This window comes from Panicum hallii, chromosome 2 (genome assembly GCF_002211085.1).
Source record: "Panicum hallii strain FIL2 chromosome 2, PHallii_v3.1, whole genome shotgun sequence".
NCBI lineage: Eukaryota > Viridiplantae > Streptophyta > Magnoliopsida > Poales > Poaceae > Panicum > Panicum hallii.
The window spans coordinates 20,774,933-20,800,941 of NC_038043.1; the positions used below are offsets into that span (position 1 = coordinate 20,774,933).

The 26,009-nt window shown below is 46.2% G+C and overlaps 2 protein-coding genes across 2 annotated transcripts; one reads left to right on the forward strand and one right to left on the reverse strand.

Annotated features, from left to right (window-relative positions):
• Nucleotides 1-491: 491 nt before the first annotated feature.
• LOC112879317 (cinnamoyl-CoA reductase 2-like) lies at nucleotides 492-3,199 on the reverse strand. Its single transcript, XM_025943543.1, has 5 exons — nucleotides 2,884-3,199; nucleotides 2,567-2,721; nucleotides 2,258-2,443; nucleotides 1,010-1,362; nucleotides 492-918 (listed from the first exon to the last, which is right to left on the reverse strand). The coding sequence occupies exons 1-5, from the start codon at nucleotides 3,026-3,028 to the stop codon at nucleotides 726-728; spliced, it is 1,032 nt and encodes a 343-aa protein (XP_025799328.1). The 5' UTR covers nucleotides 3,029-3,199; the 3' UTR covers nucleotides 492-725.
• Nucleotides 3,200-11,200: 8,001 nt separating this feature from the next.
• On the forward strand, nucleotides 11,201-16,463 carry LOC112880920. The gene is made up of 4 exons (XM_025945646.1): nucleotides 11,201-11,335; nucleotides 15,749-15,817; nucleotides 15,907-16,080; nucleotides 16,155-16,463. The coding sequence occupies exons 1-4, from the start codon at nucleotides 11,201-11,203 to the stop codon at nucleotides 16,461-16,463; spliced, it is 687 nt and encodes a 228-aa protein (XP_025801431.1).
• The last annotated feature ends 9,546 nt before the right edge of the window (nucleotides 16,464-26,009 follow it).

Genomic DNA, 26,009 nt, shown 5'->3' on the forward strand with positions numbered 1-26,009 from the left:
CTGACGGAGCTTTGCCGAGTGCAGGGCACTAGGCAAAATAGATTTTGCCGAGTGTTATTGTTTGCCGAGCGCTTGACACTCGGCAAATCTGTTATTCGCCGAGTGTTTCTTTTTGCCGAGTGCGGCACTCGGCAAAGGTCTTATTCGCCGAGTGCCCGACTAAATGCTCTCGGCAAAAATTTTTGCACTCGGCAAAGATGCCGTCTCCGGTAGTGAAAAGATGTGCGCATGAACCTTCGGATTCCTAACCGGAACTATTATCGCATTTTCGGGTAGTTACCCTTGGTGGATTGTCGGTCACCAACGATGAAAGCGCGGTATGTCCTTCATTGCATGCGCACATCCTTGAAGTTTTGAAAGCTTTCATCTTAGTTTGGTATGGAAACCAAAGTTGATTTTCTTGATTATTGCACCTAATTTTGCGCTTGATATCTGCTTGCATTCGTCTAGCAGCTAAAGGTGCCCACTTATTGCGGCTCAGCAGATATATATCTCTATAACAATAATATATTCCACACTGGTGTGATGCATGTGTACGTCATACAGCACTGACAATTGGGTCGGTCGGTGGCTCTCACGCGTGCATGCACCAATTAAAGTTGCCACGTGTACATGCATATATATATATATGAATAAAAAGGTTGCTAATATTATATTAATCAGCTAGCTCATGATATGTGTGGTAGCATGCAGCAGTAGATCATCAGTAGTGAATGTTGGGATCATCAAGATGTGATCAGTTCTTGGTGGTGGTGTTCGTCGTTTGGCGGGAGCACGGGCAGCATCCCTTTCTCTTGGAGGCTCTTCACCGTCTCGTAGAGGCACTGGAGCACAGGCACGAACTCCATCCCCAGATCCTTGAGCCGCTGGTTGCTGAACTTGTATCCTATCACCGGAGGGTTCACCTCGTCCTTGCACCTATATAGTATGCGTGTAAATAAAGATAACAACCATGCCAATAATAATAATTTTGTTATTGCTGTTATAAGCTTTTGCCTTGTCCACATACTTGGTGGGTATGGGGTACTCCGGGAAGAGCTTGGCGAGGATGCGGCAGAGCTCGCCGCGGTGGAGGGTGCTCTCGGCGCAGATGTAGCGGCCGTGCGCGTCGGCCGCCTCATACACCCTGACGTGCGCCTCGGCGACGTCCTTGACGTGCACATAGGCCTGCGCCGCGTTCACGTACGTCTTCGCCGACCCCGTCAGGTACTTCATCACGTGGTCCGTGCTCGCGTTCACCGTCGGCTGCAGCAGCGGACCCAGCACCAGCACCGGGTTCACCACCACCAGGTCCAGCCCGCGCTTCCGCGCCAGCTCCCACGCGCCCTGCTCCGCCACCGTCTTTGCGTAGCAGTACCAGTTCTGTATATATATATATATATATATCATCACATGAAATGGTTTATTTCTGGCTTGGCTGGAGATGCATGGTATTATTTGTAAAATGTATGGAGGTAAAACTTTCTGGGACTATCCATCAGAAGACAAGTGCATGGAATAAAAATGTGCCCTGATGATCAACTATATATATAACAGGCCAAGATGAACGTGATTTATAATTAAAAAGTACTTTAGTAGAAAAGGATATATATATGGAATCTTCAAACGCATGGTCTGGATCGAACTTCACCTAATAAAATGATCTACCTTTTTCTTAGTGTCCAAACAGTGCAAGCCAGCTTTTGACGTGTGTGTGAAACAAAAAGGTGCGGCCATGGTGATAGTGATCTTATCTGTTGAGCTACAAGCATATATGTTGCCCATGTTTGGTCTCACCTACACGGTAATATATATAATGCTGGATGGATCCCAGGTTTATGTGGAGTAGTAGGTGTAGCACACAAAAGTACTTGGAGTAGTTAAAATGGCAGAGAAGAATGGTCTGGTTGGTATTTGATGCCTGGACAACCAAGAAACTACACCTCATGACCTGTGCAGTTCACAGATCAACGTCGTCCTGCCTTTTTCACCCCCGTTTGGTGAGGGTTTGACAGACAAGCGTGCGACAACAGAGGCACCGACCCCATGGATTCAGTGGTACGTTACTAATTTTCTTCGGTACGATCATTAGTTCTCTCATTCTGTCATCGTCTCATTATATTTTTTTGGAAAGGTGAAAGCATGAGAACATTCTTTTTTCGGAAGGATAAGAACATTCTTCATTTAATGGAGAACAAAATTAAGAACGTTAGAAAACTAGCTAGTAATTACGCTGCCTTAGCTCCAACGTAAAAAAAAAGAAGAAGGTTAAACGTACCTCGGTCCTCTTGCAGTACTCGAAGTCGCTCCAGCATGTGTCGTCGACGGGCATGTTGGGGTCGCGGTAGGGGTTCATGTACACCGTGCCGATGGAGGACGTGAACACGACGCGCTTCACGCCGGTGTCCGCCGCCGCCGTTATCACGTACCTTGTGCCGCGGATCGCGGGCTCGATCATCTTCTCCTGAGTTTTCAGGTGCACGTTTCGACGAGATGATCCGGTCAGTCTCAGTGGCTGCTACTCACGTTGCTGCCCAAGAAACATGTATATATAGCCCAATGCAAGACACAGGCATGTTGCACATACAGGGTCATCGGTGACCGGGGAGGCAGCATGGAAGACCCCATCGCAGCCGGAGAAGGCCTCGAGAAGGCTGTCAGGATCCAGCAAGTCGGCACGGAGGAGAGTAAGGCGGTCCGCGGCACCCTCAAGTGCCCTCAGGTGGTCGTTCTTCGGATCAACTGCGAGAGTCGTCGCACAAACAGGGGAACAACAATATGGTTATTAGTAACAAATAATTCGAACCCCTTGTAGTAACGCTTCCACACGTTAGAAAAAAATAATGTAAAAGAGATGAAGGTCCTCGCGAAGTTTGTAACACACAGGATCGAATGGAGACCCACCAGGGTTCCTGACCGTGCCGCGGACAGTGTAGCCCTTCTCCAGAAGGCGCTTGACGAGCCAGGAGGCGATAAATCCTCCAGCGCCGGTGACGCAGACTGTCCGGCCGTGGCCTGAGAGGGCCGGCATGGGCGTCTCAGTCCGCATGGTAGTATCCCTCCAAGTAAAAAGGAAGGTGTGTGTTTGTGTTCTGTGAAATGGATGGTGCCTAGCACTTAGCCTGAGACAGGTACTCTTGGTGAAAAAACTGTTCTCCGATCCAGGTATGCTCTAGAAGAGTAAGGCAAGTACAGTGCTGGGGGATGTATGCAAGGAGATGCTGCGAGATTGTGGCCATATATAGGGCTGGGGACACTCAGTGCGAGAGTGGTTCAAGACGGTTGGAAAGGGTGGGACCTGCGTGAGGGAGAGAGTCCTAGCCCGGGAGTAGTTGGTGAGAAATTTTCTTTATTTGCTACTACTTGATGAATGAATCTGCAAGTTGATTATTAGTACATCTTTTTTTGGATTTAATATTTCGTGTACTACATAGTTAAGAAGCTTCTATTTGTCTGTGTGGGATGGTAGCAGAGACATGGAGACGGCAGACTACCTATGGATGGTTGTCTTTTCTTAACCAGTTGATGAGCCTAGTCGCGCGTAGGCCACCCAGCAACTCCGATACGGATCCGCAGAGAGTTGGTAGAAGCTAGCTAGTCGTCGGAGCGAATGAGGCATCCACGCGATTCATGACCACGTAGAAAACAATAAAGATGGCTAGCAACATCTATAATCGATCAGGTGCAATAATAATGAAACCATAATTTCAGTTCATCAGGTATGAAACAGAATATCAAATTTTCAAACTCGTACATGTTCTGTTTCAAAACAATGGATTTTATTTCCTCTTACTTGCAACATATTTCAGGTCAGAAAACAATAAATGTAATAGTGTGGGACTATTGTGGTTGGTAGTTTTTCATCATGCTGTTGAAAAATAGACCATGAGTAGTGTGACAAGGGCTCAGTTCAGACGCATCGATCGTTGTCCAACTCATTTCCATTGGAATTTCGAAACATAGTGGCTAGCTTAGTTTTCACTTAAAAATGTGCAACGTGTTTGTTTCATTTATAACAAAAATAGTGGCAAACGTATCCGGTAACTATATTGAAGGTGTCTACAAATTGAAAATTGATATAAACTTTGCATCATATGCACATGTCATCAATCAGCCGTCAATTCCAGTTTTTTTTTTTTGCAGCAACTCCAGTACACCATATTCCGGAAACAAACTTTTACAACTCACAGGGAATTTCGTTACTTAACAAAAATTATCTATTAATATTACTAAAAGGAAAAAAATTCCAATATTCCTGGACAACTACTACATAATTTGCAGTTAGAGTAGATGAGCAAGTGCTCGCCGACCATGCAGCTAGCTAGGGCTTCTAGAAAAGCAGCTGGATGTGTTTTAAAATCTGGAAGAGCAACGCTTTCTCGACGATCAGGGACGATGTGAACGTGACAATGCGGGAAGCAGATGCTTCGGCTTTACTGCAGGTTTTCCTTCCATCCTGGATGTCTTTTTTGAAAAGGACGCTCTTTCGACTCTATACTTGACATATGGTGCCTCTTTGATTGACACGGTCACTACTCACTGCGGCATGCCAATACGACTAGAGCAAGAAAGCAAGGGAAGAAACATGGGACAAAGCGACTAAAGGTGAAGCGTGCACGAGATCGATCGCACGGGGCCAGGATCACTTGCGTCCTAATTGAAAATAGTGACGGCAAACGCGCAGAAAGTTGGCTCCGGTCGTTATGTGTGCAAAATTTCTCTGCTATCAGCTACTCCATGGTCTACTTTTCCTCTAAAATCCTTTCGTGTGCGATTCGGGAGAAAGATCATCTTTACTGCTTCAAATTCCCCCACGCGTGTTCCTTGTGCTTGGATGGCTTTTTACTGCTTCGCATCAAGCCTAGCTAACAATAATCTTGCTGTAAATTACACTAGGCACCATCATTGGGACGCTATACCATTGGAGCTATGAGGTAGTAAAAAGGAGGAAGCAAGAGGCCATAAAAGGCTCATGGTAACTGGTAACACGAGGCCAGTTGTTGGAATCGTGATTCAATTTTTCCCATACAGATCAGGTAGCTTCAGGAAACCGGGAAGATCTTGCAGTACAGAAGGACCAGAGCTGCTAAAAGAGCAATATCTAGTATTGCATTTTCAATTAGTCTAAAGGAGAAAGTATAGAATTGATCAGGTAAAAGCCTAGAATTTTGTGCCAGCAGGGAGAATCGCTCAATCTACTGACGCGGTCACTGCGTGCTAAGCTGACTACAGCAAGAAAGCATAGGTAGAATCATATGGGATAGGACGACCCAATGAAGCTACCGTGCACATCTCATCGACCTACGACAAGAAACTTTCTCTCCTAGTATTATATTAGAAACTTGTTCTAATTTTCCACATATTTGTTTCATTATTTAATCACCTAGTTTAAATGGTTTCACATGGAACTACTAACCTAGAAATTAATGTTTTATGTGCCTAAAGGAACAAATCTAGAATTAGCCAATTTTCCATTTTTTGTGTATTTACCATTTAAATTACTGTTCTGCTTTAGGATAACAGGAAAACACCAGATCCTTTCAAGAACTTAATGTTGTAAATCATGGTCGTCTTTTCTATTAAATCATGGTCATATTTTCTTGGTTCTGAACTAAGAGACTCAAGAGTCAAGACTAGTGCTAATCGTAACAGTAAAAAGCTAGCTGACAGAGTGTCTAAAAAATTCTTAAATTCATTAGATTCTCATCCAATCGTATTGTTTGTCATCTGCAGTAGTTCAACGATACAGTTAAGATGAATTTAACGTGAGTTTAACTTTCCTGAATTCAACTTATTAAGGCAATAAGGCTAAGTGAGTTAGGCTTTGACAACCAAACAAGGATACATGTGTCATTTTCTCATGATGCCCTATATTACAGGACAGACGGAGAGAGTAAGCTGGTGTTGAGAGGTGGGTATGAACGCTCCCCGTCACGTGCAGACTTAATGAGATCTTAAATGTGTAGAAAGGAGTTGAATGTGATTATTTTATTTAATTAGCTAGATTTGCTAGGATTGGACCTCAAGACTTCTTTTCATGATATATACCTTAATGAGTTGTTCAACCAATAACATAGGGAAATATGAGCAATTCATTTACAATTCAACATTAGGGAATATTATTGTGTTTGGCATAAGCTTCTCATTAGCTTAAAAATGTACCGTGTATATATATGTAACGATCGAAACACCGGCTAGCTCTTGTCTCATGTATAGATAGAGAAGGCCAAGACTAGCGCGTCTACTTTGTAGTGCTAGTTCTAGACATCCATTCTCCAGCCCAACAATAAGCATGTGAAACGTGCAGACATGAATAGAGAGAGCATAATACTATATTAGATATTGAACTTGTGTAGTATATGAAGATACCTACAAAACAATAATTACGTCTAACTACTTGGCAGAGTGGTTAGTATTTGCAGGCTAGGATGTGACAATTCACAAGATAGAACGTTGTATTGCAATAATGTCTGCTCTCTGCTTACATTGTTTCTGCATGTAACAGTTTCTATGCATCATGTTAGCAATAACATGTAGGAACCACCAAAATCTACTTTTATGTAGAAGAACTAGCAAAAGTACAGAACTTATTATCGTGAAAAATATAACATGTGCATCGCTGCACTTGACACTTATTAGAAAATAACTAATTTACAGAGCTCTATCAATCACTGCCTCAGGATCTAACAACTCGATTGTGGATAAATATCAGGTTCTTGCATTAGAAGAGCTCAGAGATTCATCTTTGTCCCTTGTTCACAACTGACAAAAAAGCAAGCTACCTTTGTCCTTGACAAAGCTTCCTTTCAATAATCAGCTCCAATTGTGAAGAAATTAGAGCGGGAAGAGACGTGAATCATTCCCAGCCCAAAAAAACATTGTTATATTGAATTTGTTAATGTTCACTTAGTTTTGTAAGGTCGTGTTGATTTCTACAATCTCGGTCCACAAATATTAGGTATTTTTGGCTATGTACCTAGACAAGTTCGGAAACATAACATGTGTCATGTTGGCCCATGTAGGCATGCACCAAAATCAAACTAGTTCCTTTCATCATCGTCATAATACATATGCATGTTGATAGTCATTGCAGTTTGAGTCAAACTAGACAAAGGTAGACCACAAACTAGTAAACGTTCCCGTGGAGAACGTCAATGCAGTGGATCCTTCAGATTTAGATGCAACTACTGCTTGACATCTTTGCTCGCGCTTTTCTACTTCTTCAAGGATGGAGACATCTGAAATACAGCTGCCGTATGAGGAACGAGAAAACTTATTTTTAGTTATAATTGGTTCTCAGGCCTCGAACTTCCTTGGACGCAATCGCTATTGTTGAAAAGTACCATTGTAACCAAATATATCTGCATCTTTAGTTATATTATCAAACTTCTCTCCTAGCATGTATGATTGGAGCGGGAGAAGCAAGGAAGATTATTCTCTACACGCCTGATACGATTTCATTAAACAAAGGAAACACAGCAGAAGGTTGAAAGTACGTACATTACTTACTGTATCTTTTAAATTACCAGGGAAACTGAAGACGATGGCAACTTCTCAAAATTTAGGTTAATGGTGATTTCAATTGGATTGTCTCTCTCACCAAATAATTGAGACAGCGTCTAGCATATGAATTATTCAAGTACTCAGTAGGTGTACTCCACTGTTCTTCCTCCATTCGCAGCTAATTTGGAGGCACGTTTTCCTAGCTTGTGAAACACGGGATGATCTCATATAAATGTTGAAGACTAACGAACGTCCTAGTTATAAATGTTTCTCCAGCATGGTTATACTGACTGAATTCAGTCAACAGTGACGAATAAGGTCATGCTCTACGAAGTGCTCAAAGAGCATCAATCCAGAGATGTATATGTTTGTGATGTCAGAGAGAGAGAGAGAGCAAACAAATAATCAACAAGACACAAGGATCAAACAAGAAAGGGGAAAAACAGTAAGCTACTCACAACTCTGACATGGGTTAGCTTTAGTTTCGCTTAATCTTGTCATGTCCCTTGGATCACTAGTTTGGTAGGAAACAATGTTGCTTATAGAGACATATACATTCACCTAAATAAACTAATTCTTTCCGTCATCGTATTGACGGACCGGATAGGCGACCGGAGAGGGGGTGAATAGGAGCCTTTAAAAAAATTCTCAAAGAGAACAAGGCCTGTAACCTGAATTCAACCCAACGCACCTCTCTTCTAACCGTCATGGTGACACAAACCAACTCACTACCAGAGACGGCATCATTACCGAGTGCCACACGTTTTGCCGAGTGCATTATGTCGGGCACTCGGCGAATAGGACATATGCCGAGTGCCGCACTCGGTAAAGGGAAACACTCGGCGAAGACCTTCTTTGCCGAGAGCCCGACACTCGGCAAAAAGTGACACTCGGCAAAGATATATTTTGCCGAGTGTCGGTCACTCGGCAAACAGAGACACTCGGCAAAGCTCCGTCAGCTGTGAACGGCAGCAAACGGCCGTTAGCTTTGCCGAGTGCAACAAATCAGACACTCGGCAAAGTGGTCTTTGCCGAGTGCTTTTTGTGGGCACTCGGCAAACCCTATTTGATTTTTTTTCTTTTTCAACCCAAACTTTTTGTGTTGTGATCCGACGTTACCTTGAAGTACATATCAATTTTTTTGCCAATTACTCGAAGTGTTTATTATATTCAGTCAATTTATTTCATTTGATTGCATTTCTTGGAATAATTCAAATTTGAACTGCAAGTCATTCGAAGAGTGGAGAAAAATGAATCGAAAAATGATATTCATATTATTGAGCCTACTTCGACACCTTATCCATGAGGAGACAAAAATTTCAACCATCTCATGTTCACGAGGCATGACCACAAACTTGTGGTCCAGTTGTTTTTAAATTTTATAAAAAGCGAATGTGGTTCGAAAATTATGAAACTTGTCGAGATGTCATGATATCATATGCGGAGGCTGTGATAAAAATTTGGCTAGGTTTCGTGAAAGTATTAACATACGATGCTTACAAATAGAATCCTGTACAAATAAGATTTATGATTTCATGTGAAGGCCGAGTACGTGTTAAACATCGTAGCTGGCAAACTTTCATGAAACCTAGCCAAATTTTTATCATAGCCTCCGCATATGATATCATGACATCTCGACAAGTTTCATAATTTTCGAACCACATTCGCTTTTTATAAAATTTAAAAACAACTGGACCACAAGTTTGTGGTCATGCCTCGTGAACATGAGATGGTTGAAATTTTTGTCTCCTCATGGATAAGGTGTCGAAGTAGGCTCAATAATATGAATATCATTTTTTGATTCATTTTTGTCCATCTTCGAATGACTTGCAGTTCAAATTTGAATTATTCCAAGAAATGCAATCAAATGAAATAAATTGACTGAATATAATAAACACTTCGAGTAATTGGCAAAAAAATTGATATGTACTTCAAGGTAACGTCGGATCACAACACAAAAAGTTTGGGTTGAAAAAGAAAAAAAATCAAATAGGGTTTGCCGAGTGCACACAAAAAGCACTCGGCAAAGACCACTTTGCCGAGTGCCAGATTTCTGGCACTCGGCAAATAGGTCTTTGCCGAGTGTCTGATTTCTGGCACTCGGCAAATAGGTCTTTGCCGAGTGTCTGATTTGTGGCACTCGGCAAAGAGGTCTTTGCCGAGTGTCCGCGATCTGACACTCGGCAAAGAGGTCTTTGCCGAGTGCCGTGATCTAACACTCGGCAAAGTGGCGTTTATTCAAGCGAAACACTTGTGCATTTCGTTCGTCCGTTCATTTCTTTCCTCACGCACCTCCTCGCTCCCCCGGCTCCCGCCGCCTCCTACGCCCGCCGCCCCGGGCCCTGCCGCCCCGGCCACGCCGCCCCGGACACGCCACCCCGGACCCCGCCGCCCCGGCCACGCCGCCCCGGACCCCGCCGCCTCCCGCCGCCTCCTGCGCCCGCCGCCCCGGGCCCCGCCGCCCCGGACACGCCGCGCCCTGGCCTCCACCGCCCCGGCCCACGCCGCCCACCGGCCCAGCGCCGCCCCGGCCCCCACCGCCGGCTCCCGCCGCCCCGGCCACACCGCCCCGGGCCTCGGCCGCCCGGGCCCCGCCGCCCCGGACACGGCGCGCCCTGGCCTCCGCCGCCCCGGCCCATGCCGCCCACCGGCCCAGCGCCACCCCGGCCCCCACCGCCGGCTCCCGCCGCCCCGGCCACACCGCCCCGGGCCCCGCCGCCGCCTCGCCCCCTGCCCCGCCGCGCGCCCCCTGCCCCGCTGCGCCCCCTGCCCCGGCCGCCGCCCTACCGGCTAGGTAAGTTTTGAAAGCTTTCTTTCTCTCTTTACCGGAAGTAAAGTTACTTGATGTATTACTATAATGTAGGGGGTGCTTGTAACTGGTATTTTATATGCTTTAGCATTTTGCAATCTTGGGTTTGATCATGACTGCTACTTTGTTTATCATTAATCGATTATAGCTATGTTCAAATGTAACTTCCCAAGAGCACATGCGTACTTTATGCCACCAAGAATAAGAGTTATAGAGTTACAGAGAAGGAAGTCAAACCAAGTTAACATTGTGCTATAGTGTCTTCTTTCTATATTGTTTTCCCTTTCTGAACTTGGTGCCATGAGTGATGTTGACTTCATTACTTTTGATTAGTTGATTTGCTATCATATATAATTGCAGGCAGAGGTTTGAGTAATATGTCAATGATTTAGTTTTTCTTGGCTGTTGTGTGGCCTCCTGTAAAATCTTTTCTTTACCATATATCTATATGCACAGGATATGTGCAATTACAAAGTATAATCCTCAAGGATTGAAAAGTTTGGTATTCTGTTTGACCCTTTGACATTGCATTGTGTCTGATATTAGTAATATGTTTCTACAAATAAAAATAGTAGTAATATATTTCTACAAATCAGTTGTTTGGTTCAGATAAGATATATACCATTTCTTAAAAAGATAAGATATATAGCATCTGTCGGTAACATGGGAATTGTGGTGTCCTACTCTAGTAGCTTAGAAGTTGCCCTTTAGTTTTGGGCACCGACGTACGTGTTGCTGTGGTGTCCTACTCTAGTAGCCCTGGGTTGCGTTAGTTAGTTTGGTCACTTTAGTTAGGTTTTGTTGTCTGATGAAAATATTTAATTGATATTACCCTCTGCTTTACATGTTAGAGGATGGAAGACCGTGAGTGGATGTACACTGGCTGCTTAAGTCGGCGTCAGGTCACCGATGAGTGGATCAACAAGACCGATGCTTTCTTGGAGCAGGCGTTTGGCGAAGCTGCTAAAGGAGCGAGTAGAATTTTCTGTCCATGCAACAAATGTGCAAACAGGAAAAGACAGACGAAGAAGGTCATGGGGGAACATCTTTGTTTGAATGGATTTACGGCAGGCTATACCCAGTGGGTCTTCCACGGTGAAACCGATCGTATGAGAGTGGAGGTGGTGAGGCAACGTGTGCAGGATTATGATGCCGATGCCGGGGTAGCGGAAATGTTAAATGACTATCACGAGGCACAGTTTGTTGAAGGACATACGGAGGAGGAGCCAGAGGCAACTGCAAAGGCGTTCTATGACATGTTTGCCGCGGCACAGAAACCCCTTCATGGACACACAAAGGTTTCTCAATTGGATGCCATTGGACGCATAATGGCGTTAAAGTCGCAGTATAGCCTGAGTCGAGATGCCTTCGATGGTATGTTGATAGTTATTGGCAGCCTACTTCCAGAGGGTCACATTCTGCCAAAGAGCATGTACGAGGCCCGAAAACTTCTTCGTGCACTCAAGATGCCGTATGACCAGATCCATGCTTGTCTGAAGGGGTGTGTCCTATTTAGGAAAGAATACGCAGAATCAAAGTACTGTCCAAAGTGTAAATCCTCTAGGTTCATGGAGGTTGACTCTGGTGATGGGCACAAGAGGCAGCTTGACATTCCCGTGACAATCCTACGTCACCTTCCGTTCATACCGAGGATCCAGCGGCTATACATGATGGAGGAATACGCAAAACAGATGACATGGCACAAAAATGGAAAACGATACAATCCTGATAAGATGGTACATGCGTCCGATGGTGAAGCATGGATCCACTTTGATAGCATTCATCATGAGAAAGCTAGAGATGCTCGTAATGTACGTGTTGCGCTGGCAACAGATGGGTTCAATCCTTATGGAATGATGGCTGCAACATACACATGTTGGCCTGTATTCGTTATCCCCCTCAATCTCCCCCCAGGCGTATGCTTTCAACGACAGAACATATTGTTGTCATTGATTATTCCTGGACACCCGGGGAATAATATGGGTGTGTTCATGGAGCCTCTAATTGATGAATTGGTCCGTGCTTGGGAGGAAGGAGTGTGGACATACGACCGGGCTACAAAGACAAACTTCAAAATGCATGTCTGGTACCAATACTCCCTTCACGATCTGTTGGCATATGGGATATTCAGTGCCTGGTGTGTTCACGGGAAGTACCCATGCCCAGTATGCAAGGAAGGTCTTAGGTTCATTTGGTTGCAGAAGGGTGGCAAGTATTCGGCGTTCGATAAACATCGGCAATTCCTCCCTCTTGACCACGCATTCAGACGAGACATTAGAAATTTTACGAAAGGTGTCGTAGTGACAGACCTTGCACCTCCGATGAAGAGTAGTGCTGCAGTTCGTCAGCAGATAGATGGCCTCATGGTGAATCCCGAAGGTGGCTTTGTGGGATATAGCCAGCAACATATGTGGACTCATATGTCAGGTTTGACTCGGCTCCCCTATTATGATGATCTTCTCCTTCCACACAATATTGATGTGATGCACACTGAAAAGAACATCGCTGAGGCACTTTGGGCAACAATCATGGATATTCCCGGTAAGACAAAGGACAACGTTAAGGCTAGAGTGGATCTAGCAACGTTATGCGATAGACCAAATCTAGAGATGAAGCCTCCTGGTCGTGGAAAGACATGGAGAAAGCCTAAGGCCGATTTCGTATTGAGCAAGCCCCAAAGGAGGGAAGTACTAGAATGGATCAAGAAGTTGATGTTCCCTGATGGGTATGCAGCTAATCTGAGTAGGGGGGTCAACTTATCTACTATGCGAGTATTAGGGATGAAGAGTCATGACTACCACAATGGATTGAGCGGCTTCTTCCGGCGATGGTTCGAGGCTATGTCCTTGAGCATGTCTGGCTAGTGCTTGCAGAGTTGAGCTATTTCTTCCGCCAGCTTTGTGCCAAGGAGTTATCTCGGACCGTGGTTGCAGACTTTGAGAAAATTGCACCGGTGTTGCTTTGTAAGTTGGAGAAGATCTTTCCACCCGGCTTCTTCAATCCGATGGAGCATATGATATTGCACCTTCCGTATGAGGCACGAATGGGGGGGGGCCGTTCAGGGTCATTGGTGCTATCCAATCGAGAGGTCTCTAAAGGTTCTTCGGAAGAAATGTGGAAATAAATGCAAAATCGAGGCTTCCATTGCAGAGGCATACATTCTGGAGGAGGTTTCAAACTTTACAACAACATACTATGGTGACAACCTCCCTAGTGTGCACAATCCACCCCCTCGTTACAATGCTAGTGAAAATGAATCGAACCTCAGCCTTTTTCTAGGGCAACTCGGAAGTGCAAGTGGTTCGACCACCAAGACATTGACACATCATGAGTGGCGCCAAATAATGCTATATGTGTTGACCAACCTTGACGAGGTGGTGCCGTATATGAAGCAATTTGTTCATGAATTCTGGCGTCAATCAAGGGAACCTACCCAACAGGAATGTGATACCCTTCTTAGCAAGGGTGCTGGAAATGGATTGCCCGATTTCATTTCTTGGTTCAAACAGCAGGTAACCGTCCAATTTAGCTTGTACTTAGTTTGTCATTCGAAGTTGCTCCCATATGCGAATAATAAAATGATCTATCGTGCTTGAACTTGCAGGGCCATACGATGAATGCTGAGTTGAGACAGGTTGCCGATGGCTTTGCCCTTAGGGTCAGGTCATATTCTGTTTATGACGTGAATGGATATCGTTTTTGTACAGCAAGCTACGAGGCAAGTCGACCCAATCGAAAGACCACAAATACTGGAGTTTTAACTCCTGGCCTTGATGGGATCGAGTATTATGGAAGAATTGAAGAAATATACGAACTCAGCTTTTATGGTTGCAAACCTCTTAATCCTGTCATATTCAAATATCATTGGTTTGATCCTGAAGTAACGAGACGGACATATTCTAATCTTGGGCTAGTGGAAATTCGACGGGATTCCATCTTACCAGGAGACGATGTCTATATTGTGGCCCAACAGGCCATACAAGTTTATTATCTCCCATATGCGTGCCAAACCAAAGAGCATCTTAAGGGTTGGTATGTTGTACATAAGGTATCACCGCACGGTAAAGTACCTGTCCCAAACGATGAAGATTACAACTTTGACCCAAACACATATGACAGAGAGTTCTTTCAAGAAGAGGGGCTAGAAGGGCGATTTGAGATAGACTTAACCGAAGCGGACGGAATGGATGTTGAAACGGTTGTTGATGAGGAGGAGGAGGATGAGGTCCAAAATGTGAAAGACTTACAAATGCTAGAACGATTACATTTAGTCGATGGCAATGACGACGTTGATCCTTCGGATACTGTTGAATATGATTTGATTGATAGTGATGATGAGACTTATGATCCAGCTAATCCTGATTATGAAGATTATTTTTAATCAATGTAATACTATATTATTATGTAATTATGTTTTATTTATTTTGCATATCTTGTTAATTACATCTTGTTTATCTATACTTATTACTTTACTCTTCTTAATTGCAGGTGATTGAACAAAGATGGTAGGCGGTGGGTTGAGGAGCGTTAGGTCGCTTTACCAGAGGGCTAGGTCAGATACAGCTGGGTCATCTGAGAGGTGCAGGGGGAGGAGGAGGAGGGGGACGACACAGGTGCCCCCGCAGGAGGTGGAGGAGGAGGAGGCGCAGGTGGGGCAGCAAGATGATACGGAGGAGGAGGTGCATGTGGCGCAGGAGGAGGAGGAGGAGGCGTAGGAGGATGAGGAGGCGCAGCAGACCGCCTCTGGTTCCGGTGCCTCTGGTTCGTCGAGCGTCTACTTGCGAGGTAATAACCGTTATATGTTTTCATTGCTTTTTTATGTTACATGTTCAAATGCTGAGTTGAAACTAATAATTTTTCTTAATCACATGTACAGGTCCCGCCAGTCTCCCCAGGCGACCGATACCTCGTGAGAGACGCCCTTTGATTCGACCCGAAGGGGAAAAGTAAGAAACTTTTTATATTTTTATTTCTTCATATTATATGTTCAAATTCAAAGTTGAAACTATTAAGAGGTCTTAATCATTTGTGCAGGTCCTGGACGATTGTGCAGAGTGCAGGTGCCGCTCACAAACGCTCCGTCAATGGCATCCTCGGTCTTCTATGCAGGGAACACTTTCCTGGCCTGGTTGAGCACGCTGGAGTGATGGAACCGGCCTATACGTTCGACCACTACGCCGCCGCCCCCGATGCTGAAGATCGGGATGGCAGGGTATTCAACAACAAGGCGGAGCGGGTGAAACAGGAGTTGTGGGTAAGTGCTACATACATTGCATTCATTTCACATTCTTAAAAAAAATGAATGGTATACATCGTGTTTGCATGCAGGATTTCTTCAGATGTGAGGATGGATTTGAGGAGAAAGCTGATGCCGTGGCTACCAGAGTCTGTAAGAAACGAGTCGTGGACATGCACTATGAGGCGCGTATCCAGGCCATTATTAGTTTTCACGCCAACATCCTTGGGCAGAAGGTCTCCAAAACGGAAGCAAGAACCATGTCTTTGACTGAGGAGCAGTACTTGCAGGTAAATAAAGAAAATTAATATGCATTCCTTTTTACATTAAGCAGGCTTAATTTCATCTTCTAATATGTCAAATATTTGATGCCCTGTAGATGACTCCTTATTGGTGCCTCGGGCATCAAGAGTGCTGGCAACAGATGGTGCACAAGTGGTGCTCGGATGAGTGGGAGGAGTCGCACCACGCTTGTCGGGAGCGGCGTTTGATGATGCCAGGTGCACCACACCATCAAGGCAGTCGCAGCCTCAGCGGATACGCCGAAGCATGGGTACGCGAATGTATTTATTTAATGTAATACTCAATTATGCATGATTTCTAATCGTCTTGCTTGTTTTCTTCCAGTCGTCGTCACATGGTGGCCAGCCTTGCTCCCTCTTTCAGGCATATGCTATGTCCCACAAGGGCAAGGCGACGTCTGACGTCAAATACAACCCGGAGGACGGGTCCGAGGCATACAGCAACCCGATGGCCCACGCCCGCCTCAGTGCGTACTCAGCGATGGCAAGGGATGTGCATGGTCCAGAGTTTGATCCGGCCACCGAGGACCTTGATGGAGAAGTTGTTATGAGGGTTGGAGGAGGTAAGCATCATGGGCGGTATTGGCTTGCCGACGGCGCAATTGACTCGTCCGCTACTCCTAGTCTATCTTAGATTAGAGCAAGAAGCACGACTGCGAGCCCAGTCATACGACCTCGGCAGGACACTTCACAGTACCGCATACAGGCACTTTAGGTCATTCCTTCTTTATCCGTCGTTTATTGATTATTGTATACCATTTCTTTGTATTATCATAACATTGGAGTGAAAAATTTCCAGGCCCAATTAGAAGAAGAGAGGAGGCTACGTGTGGAGAACGAGCAGAGGATGAGGGACATGTTTGCCTACATGCAGACTCTTGGCGCCGCAGCGGGTGTATCTCCACCACCTTCGTTGTTCGCTTCACCTCTGCGGCCTCCTGCTGAGTTTTCTACTCCTGTGAGTATAGATAAGTTTTAGCCATGTCTAATCTTCATTTATCTTGTCTCACACATGCGATCGCTTCTCCTCCTTGCAGAATCAATCGGCGGCTTCAAACTCCCCTTATGTTTCTCCAACTCAGCCGGATTGGCGTCCTTCATGATGATTTTTATCACTTATCTTATTTCTGTGGACATCTTATGTTTTTGTGACATCTCAACATTATGTAGACTATATTGCGAGACATGCATTTGTGAGATCTTTATGGTGTGTAATGATATTTGTGATATAGATGTGATGTTGGTGGTCTTTGTGCTTATATATGTTTTTTGATATATATGTGTGCATTAAATAGAAAAAATAGATTAAAATGGGTAGTTCTGGTCACTTTCACCATAGGAACGGTTTGAAAAAGCTCGACGCAAAGCGGAAGCACGCGAAGACCTATTTACTCGAGCTAGGTGCAATAGAAAGCGGAAGTACCGAATATCAGAGCGCTAAAAAGGCTTTTCCAATTAGTCCCGCAAAAGAGGCTTTCTCCAAAAATATTCGATGATTCAAGAACAAACAGTAAGGCTCAAAGCAAACACAAGCAAAGCTTGTTCAAATATCGACCAAACTCCTCACAAAAGAAACTAGGACTAAACACAACGAAAAGGACTAAGGCTCTCTCTAAAAAGGCATGTAAAGATCTAGAACCAATTAGCAAGATCAAAAACTAATTAATTCAAGCTAAGCAGGCAGCAAGTAAATTATTTGAATTACCACAGTCACAAAGATCCAGATTAGCAATAGCAATGATTAGGCAATGATTAATGACTGTAGCATGAAAATGATGTTTGCAAGTGACTAAACAAAACTGCTGCCGTGCTCACCTTTGCCTGCTCCATTCAGTCTTGCTGATGCTCCACGCACGCACGCGCTGCCGTCGGCCTGCAATACAACCACGAACACACGCAAGTGCAATTAAAAGAGCTAGTTGGAAATTTTCTCGAACACCTTGTGTGCGTTGCTCGTCTCTAGCTGGTGGCCAAGGGTGTGCCTGCCCTGTCTTGCCCGCGCGCGTGCATCTGGTCACATGTGCGACGGGGATGGTGCCCTGGGGCCGCGCCGCCGCTGCCCGCTGTCCACACGCATGCTCCTTCGACTGCCTGGGCCAAGAACACAAAGGAAACGAAAAGAACAGCAGCAAGACAACTCGAATCTCCTCAAATCAAAAACCCCAAGAGGGCATAGGAGAGTAGGGCCTCCATTCCCAGCGAATCTATGGTACAAGGTCTCAAATTTCCATCACAAAATCCTAACCCTAGGGGAGAAGAGGGAGGAAGAGAAAGAACAGGGAGGGGGTTACGGGAGAAGCAGAGCTCCTCTGTTCTTGCGTCAGGGGAAGAAAAACTGGCAGCCAGAGAGGAAGGGGGTGAGGGGGTTTTTTTAACCCCAACAACTCTCACCCAAAAAGACTACATTACCCCTAGACTCAAATAAACACTAGAAAGCCCGTAGGGGCAAAACCGGAAAAAGATACATGATCTCATCCGACGGCCGAGGTTCTTTCTTCGAGTCGAAGTCTTCTCCGCGATGCCGTCGTGTGGATGAAGATCCGGTCCGCGGTTTTGGAGGGTCCGCGAAACCCGGCTAGGTGGCCGGTTTTGAGAAAACCGCCAAAACTCCACGCGCGGGAAGATTCCCGGCTCCATGCTGTGGCCCTAGACGCCGTTCCCGCCTCGGCCTTCTGACAACCCTAGACGCCGCCCGACGCCCGTCACCTCCTCGCCCGTAGCGAGGCCCTAGATGCCGTCGACGCCCGTCACCTCCGTCAGTCCCGAGACCGACGCCCGTGCCTCCACGACTTGGCGTCTTCAACCGCCGTCAGCTTCCTTGGTTTTGTGGCGCAAACCAAGAAACCCGCCTTCCGTCGCCGCTTGCGTCCTCAATCCAGGAGTGGACACCACAGCTGCCGCGCGGCCCGAGCTCCTCCACGGCAACTCTCCGTCGACACTCGACGCCCGTGTACCTGCAATCCAAAGACCAAGCGCACGATCACACCGCACGGTTGACAATTCACTCATCACAGGCAGGATAGAGTACTCAACATTCCTCAATCTCCCCCTTGATGAGTGCATTGTCAACACACCACCTGTAACCAAAGAAGTGATAAAATAGAAGCAAGAAAGTGAAGAACTCAAGCAAGTGACAAAAAGCTCAGAAAGTCAAGAATAGTCACTTACTCAAGCACAGATCAATTCCCTAAGACAAGAGCAACGGCTCGACGCAATCGAGCAAAAGCCAAAACATGACTCCTCAAAGACAAAGGTTACGCCTGACGCAGTCATGCTGGAAGTGGAGGGAAAACGAGGAAAACCAGGAGCCAGAAACAAAGCAGACACTCCCCAAGCAAAGCTTTTCCCTCTCACAAGTGCAACTCTCACCACATTAAAGCCTTTTGCGCAACAAGTTTCAAAAATCAACCAAGTCTCCCCCTTGTTCGATCACTTCTCCCAAAAATTCTCCCCCTTGTTGGCACATGCACACATCAAGCCTAAAAGATGCCTAAAACTCCCCCTAAAATCATGCTATGCAATGAATGTCGTGCAGAGGGTGTACGTGAAACACTCAGGCATACTCAGATAAGATCAACTAGTGACAGGCATGTGTGCTTCACAAATAGGAACTGAATCTAGCTCAACAGGATATATCAATCAATTCTAGAGCTAGCTAGTGCAGTTTAGCAAAAATAAAAGCATCACCCATGATCTAGCAACAGCAAGTAGGAGAAAGAAAGCAGTGCTAGTCAAACTCATACAAGGTGATCCAAAGCAGCCAATATATTTTATCATGATTCAATTCTGCATCTTAAACTTATCAAGCAAGTGATTTTGCCAGGGTTTGAAAGCTTGTCATGCTTTACTTAGCAACGAGGCCAAGCCTATGCCAAAGGCAGTCTGAAGCTTAAGGCACTCGCTTCAGTCATGCACAGCCTTGCCTGGGTTCTCACTAGTGCTATGTGAGCCGTCCCGAAGGCTCGATCAGTGCGACAAGCAATCCCACCTGGATCTTTTCATTCCATTTCAGACATATTTTAAACAAATTTAACAATTTTAGCTCATGTCAAAGATGACAAGCCACACTAGCATGAATAAGATAGCAAAGCACATCTATACATCCTATCATGCTAGTAGCCAAGACAGGGTGACAATGTTTTCAGATTTTTAAATCATAATAGCTTAACTCAGATGATATGATATATACTGTGAAGCAAGCTATACATGATCGAGTCTAAGAAACTACACTAGCAAGCACTAGAAGATCATAACAGTGTATACAAGAATACCAGTGCAGTGTAGCAATGCAAAATGCAAACATGTATAATGTATATGCACAATGCAACTACCAAACCTAGAAAACGAAGAGACGCAAATAAAACCTACAAAGCTAACCAAAGAAAAGTCAGCGATCAAAAGGGGTAACAAACCCCAAGCTCCCCTCGCAAGCGAGTAAAGGTGTCCTGCTCAAGTGGTTTTGTGAGGATATCTGCGGTTTGCCTCTCTGAAAGAACATGGATCAAGTCTATGTGGCCTCTCTCATGGTTATCCCGCAGGAAATGGAATCTAATATCTATGTGTTTGGTTCTAGAGTGTAGGACAGGGTTCTTTGCAATGCTAATAGCTGACATGTTGTCTACAAAGATGGGAACCCTACCGAAACTCAATCCATAATCCTGCAAGGTTTGTTTCATCCAAAGTATCTGGGAACAGCAACTAGCAGCGGCAACATACTCAGCTTCTGTGGAAGAAAGCGCTACGCTAGCCTGCTTGCGAGAGGACCAAGACACCAAAGATGTACCGAGAAATTGACAAGTGCCGGATGTCGACTTGCGATCCAACCGACACCCATCAAAATCGGCATCAGAAAAACCCACCAAAACCAGAGAAGAATCCGTAGAATACCAAAGACCAAATTCAGGGGTGAATTTAAGATACCTGAAGATGCGTTTCACCACCTGCCTGTGGGAGCTGCGCGGAGAAGCCTGGTACCGCGCACAAAGACCGACTCCGAACTGAATGTCCGGCCATGTTGCCGTCAGGTACAGGAGAGAGCCGATCATGCTCCTATATTCCTTCTGGTCCACCACCTCACCGTCCAAGTCCTCATCAAGCGCCGTCGAAGTGCTGATCGGAGTCGGCTGAGGTGACAAGTCACTCATGTCGAACTTCCGCAGCAAGTCCCTGGTGTACTTGGCTTGATGGACAAATGTGCCCTGAGGAGTTTGCTTGATCTGCAGCCCGAGGAAGAACTGCAGCTCACCCATCATGCTCATCTCGAACTCCCTGGATATCTGCTTAGAAAACTTGGAGACAAGAGCGTGAGAAGAGCCACCAAAGATAATATCATCCACGTATATCTGAACTAATAGAAAATCAGTGCCGGACCGCATGAGGAACAAAGTTTTATCCACACATCCCATTTTAAAACCCTGAGCCAGCAAAAAGGTTTTCAATCTATCATACCAAGCTCTCGGTGCCTGTTTCAAACCGTAAAGAGCTTTCTGAAGTTTATAAACACGGTTTGGAAACTTGGGATTTATGAAACCAGGGGGTTGTTTCACATAAACCTCTTCTTCGATAAAACCATTTAAGAAGGCAGATTTAACGTCCATTTGGAAAACTTTAAAACCCTTGGAAGCAACAAAAGCAAGAAAGATCCGAATAGCTTCCAAACGAGCAATAGGGGCAAATGTCTCCTCAAAATCAATTCCTTCTTTTTGGCAAAACCCCTGGGCAACAAGACGAGCCTTGTTTCGAACAACCAACCCATCCTCACCCTGCTTGTTTTTGAAAACCCACTTCGTCCCGATGGGATTACAAGCAGGTGGAGGCTCGACTAAAACCCAAACTTGGTTTCTTTCAAAATTTTCAAGTTCCTCATGCATGGCATTGACCCAATTAGAATCAGAGAGAGCGTGTCCAATATCCTTGGGCTCAAAAGAGGCAACAAATGCTGAATGAGCAAAGCTAGCGATACTTGTTACCTTGGACCTAGTGACTCACTCGTTGAGATCACCTAGCATCTGTTGAGGTGGATGGCGGCGCTGAATGTGTCGCGGTGCTTCCCTTGTCGAAGTTGCCTCCTCCTCAACCAACGCTGGTGTCTCCTCAGGTGCATCTGGTGAAGCCTGAGTCACCTGCTCGACCGGCCCCCGGAAAGTAGATGTAGTCGGGTCGGGGCCGTCGTCATCGTCTGAGCTCGTGGCGGAAGCAACTGGGTCCACAGCACGCGTGGTAGCCACAGGGTTGCCCTCCGCAGCTTCTTCCTCCTCATCTTCAAAGATGGAGGTGCCGAGCTCATCATCTCCTGCAACTTCAAAGACAGAAGAATTGCACAGTGCAGTCTCGTCGAAAGTAACTTCACAAGTCTCTCTGACGATGTTAGTATCAATAATCAGCACACGGTACGCTCTAAGTGAGAAGCATAACCGAGAAAGATGCCGCCAGACGAGCGAGATTCAAACTTATCAAGATTTCCATCTTTCAGCACAAAGCACCGGCAACCGAAAACTCTGAGATGGTCAACACGGGGCTGGCGTCCAAATCGCAACTCATAAGAAGTCCTGTGCATGAAAGCACGCAAGAAAATGCGGTTGGACATGTAACAAGCGGTGTTAACCGCCTCAGCCCAATATTTGCGAGGAGTCCTATGCTCATCGAGCATCGTCCTCACCATCTCCACCAGCGTCCGATTCTTCCGTTCTACAACTCCATTCTGCTGTGGAGTGTAGGGAGAAGAATACTGGTGTTCAAGCCCTTGATCACTGGAAAAGGCGTCAAAACGGGCATTTTTGAATTCTGTGCCATTATCACTGCGAATCGCTCTCATGGCCTGGGGTAGCTCGTTTTTCAACCTCAAGATCAAGTCTCGAACAAACTCGAAAGCCTCATCCTTGGTTCTCATGAAAAAGACCCAAGAATAGCGAGAAAAATCATCCACGATCACAAGAACATACCACTTCCCACCAACTGACATCACCCGAGAAGGACCAACTGTGTCCATGTGTAGCAACTCTCCAGGGTGAGTGGTCATCACCTGATTAACAGGCGGATGAGAAGTGGCAATCATCTTCCCGTGGCGACACGGATGGCACACAAGGTCCTTCTCACATTTCAATTTGGGCAATCCTCGGATTAGGCCAAGTGAGCTAAGTCTCGACAACAAATCGAAGCTCAAATGTCCAAGTCTCCTATGCCACTTCCACAAATCGGAAGAAGGACCAGCCAACAAGCAACGAGAAGGGCCAAGAGGAGTTCCAGAAAAGTCAACCAAGAAAACCCGATCGCGAGGTGTAATCCGGCAAACCAAATCTCCTCTGGAATCCAAAACACGTGAACAGCCCTCCTTGAAGCGAACCTCAAACCCCTCATCAAGAAGTTGTGAAACAGAGACAAATTAAAACCAAGATTCGAAACCAAAGCAACTTCTCTCAGGGTAAAGCGATCAGAAACTCGAATAGCGCCAAGTCCACGTACCTTTCCTCTTCCATTATCCCCGAACACAATGTACTCCTTTGAGCGCATCGGGGTGAGGCTGGAGAACCATTTGTCATTTCCGGTCATGTGGTGCGAACAACCGGAGTCCATGATCCACCTGTTCTCCAAGCCTCCAACCTGCACATCAGTAGTGAGACAAAGGGTGAGCAAATGTCTCAACACTGGGGTTAGCAAAGTGAGAAGCAAACCAGTGTCGAGCCATTTGCTCTACAGAGGGGTTAGCAAAACTAGACAAAGTGTATCCCCCATCCCGTCTACCGCGTGACTGACGAACACCACCGCGAGGAAAGCGTGGAGCCTCAAAACCTCCTCCAAAGCCTCGGTCCCGTGGTCCATAACCGTACTGAAAACTACCAGGTGCACGGCCAGCAAAGCGACCACCCACTGGAGCACGGTAACCACCACCGTCTCCCTGACCTCCACCTACACGGCGTGCCCAAGCATCTTGCCTACCACCATGCCGAGGAGGACCATGCACCCGAGCAGAGTACATGTCCGTGTTCCGTATCTCCTGCTCATGCCTCACAGCCCGCTTTCTTCTGAAGCAAAACTCCTCCAGGTGACCTTCCCTGTCACAGTACTCACAGTGGTACCTCACCTCACGCTTGGGAGGTGGAGGCCTAGCCTGCGGACGGGGAGAAGCAGCCCCCTTCGTCTGGGCAACCTGCGTTGCGGCAGCAGGGAGCGTATCGAGGGGATTCCTCAGCTCATTGGGTTTTGGAACCCAAACCTGCTTCTGCGGAGGTGCTTTCGGTGGTTCTTTAAGCACACCATCCGCGGGGTCAACAATCGAAGGCTGCGCGCTTGTACTAGCAGTGTTTCCAGCAGCCTTGCCGATCTTACCATACAATTTGTCAAAGTCTGACTTCGTGTATGTGTAACCGACCCCAAACCCATCACTATGCTTGAACTGCTTAATCATCATGCCCAACTGCGGCTCACTAGCAGAAACCCAACTAAGAATCGCCCTAGGATAGGTATTCTCATTCTCCAAGTTGGCTTTCTCTACCGCAAGATTATCCAAATCAGAGATTAAACCAGGGCACACAGAACAGTCAATAGGTGGACTAGACTCCACGACCTTAGTCTTCCCTAAAGACTTAACCAAGGCGTTCTTCTCATCTAGCTCCGACCTAAGCGTGGGACAAAGCTTGCAAGCACCAAGCAGAACTGGCCTAGACTTCATCTCCTCTAGCTCACACACAACAGTAGCAAACTTGGACTGCAACGAAGCTAGATCGGACTTAAAGATAGGACACTTATCACATTCAAGCACATCGCTAACAATAGGAGCGTCCTTAACCAGTTCTAGTTCATGCTTGGCCTTAGCGAGCTCATGAAACACGTCAGCAAGCGAAGTCTTAGCACCATCTAAGTTCGCGACGGTCTCATCATGCTTGGCACGGAGAGCAACAAGATCACTCATGTGAGATATGCAGCCAGCGCACTCATCCTCACTAGATTTCTCCCTAGCACAAGCCAGCTCAGCCCTAAGCTTTGTACGCTCTCTAGCTGCTTCCTTAAGCAGCCTCTTCTGGTTGTCGAGAGCGGCATACAACTCCCTAACCTCTGTATCAAGCAGGTCGATCATGGAGTTTACCTCTGAATCGCTCTTGGATCCAGGAGAAGAGTCGGCGTGCGTTGGTGTAGCATGTCCACCTGAAGACGCACGAGCACCATCGACTTCGCCTGCCATGGTGCAGAAACCCTTGCGCCGACCGGCCTGTGACACTCAGGTAATTAGTTGGGTCATACCCTAGAGTTTTGGTATGCTTTTATGTCCAAAGTATGGCAAAAGGTGTGTTTAATATGTGTAAGGTTATGGAAAAAGTGATATTTATGTAATTAATTTTAACTAGGGGTCCTTTATGCAAAATGGGTGGAAGTAGAGGGAAAAGTTTAATAGTAAGAGGGTTGTTTTTGCAAAAAGTGGTATCTGTGGTAAAATTGCAAGAATATGTGAAATTACCATTGGGTATATATGTAAAAGTATTTTTAACCATAGGACTTACATAAAATGTGAAAATATTACTAAGTCTAAAATATCTTCAAAATTGTTGCTCAACTGCGGATGAACCTTAAAGAGAAGTTGTAGAGTTTGAAAAACTATACACTTTTGCTTTTGGGCCATCTTCATTTGAACACTGGTTTAAAAGTTGCAAGTTCTTTTCAGTGAGGTCCCTGCTTTTCTCTGAAATTGCAAATCAGTCCCCAGCTCAGTTCTTTCCCCCTTCTTCCTCCTGGCGCCTCTGCTCTCTGCTCTCTGCTCTCTGCTCTGCCTTCTGGTTCCCTCTGCCGCCGGCGCAGTACTCCGTTCTTGGTCGCCGCCGGCCACCTCCAGCCTCACCCTCGCCCACGCGTCATCCTCCTGCCCGTCCACCGCTCTAGCCCCCCCCTGTTGGCGCCTTACCCGCACGCCACGGCGTCCGCACGTTGCCAGCACTGCTCGCCGGCGCCTCTGTCGCCGCCGAGCCTCTGTGGTTCTTCTTCCCCCGTAGCACCCGCAAACCAAAGCTCTGCTCGTCGTGCCCTTCCTTCTCACCTCTTTTGCCTATAAAAGGGCGCTCTAGACCCCCTACGCGCGTGCACAGAAACCTGCCGCCCTCCATTAGCGCCGTCGTGACCTCGGTTCATCGTGGAGCTTCCCCCTCCGCCCTCTCCCTTCCCAAACCAGCAGCGCCACTAGCTCCCCCATCCC

Excerpts from the sequence above, each read along its gene's own strand:
- LOC112879317 (XM_025943543.1), bottom strand. The coding sequence starts at position 3,028 with ATGCGGACTGAGACGCCCATGCCGGCCCTCTCAGGCCACGGCCGGACA. Across the intron at positions 2,722-2,883 it reads CGGCACGGTCAGGAACCCTG|TTGATCCGAAGAACGACCAC; the intron begins GTGGGTCTCCAT and ends CGACTCTCGCAG. Across the intron at positions 2,444-2,566 it reads CCCCGGTCACCGATGACCCT|GAGAAGATGATCGAGCCCGC; the intron begins GTATGTGCAACA and ends CTGAAAACTCAG.
- LOC112880920 (XM_025945646.1), top strand. The coding sequence starts at position 11,201 with ATGAGTGGATCAACAAGACCGATGCTTTCTTGGAGCAGGCGTTTGGCG. Across the intron at positions 11,336-15,748 it reads GAAGAAGGTCATGGGGGAAC|ATCCTTGGGCAGAAGGTCTC; the intron begins ATCTTTGTTTGA and ends TTTCACGCCAAC. Across the intron at positions 15,818-15,906 it reads CTGAGGAGCAGTACTTGCAG|ATGACTCCTTATTGGTGCCT; the intron begins GTAAATAAAGAA and ends GATGCCCTGTAG.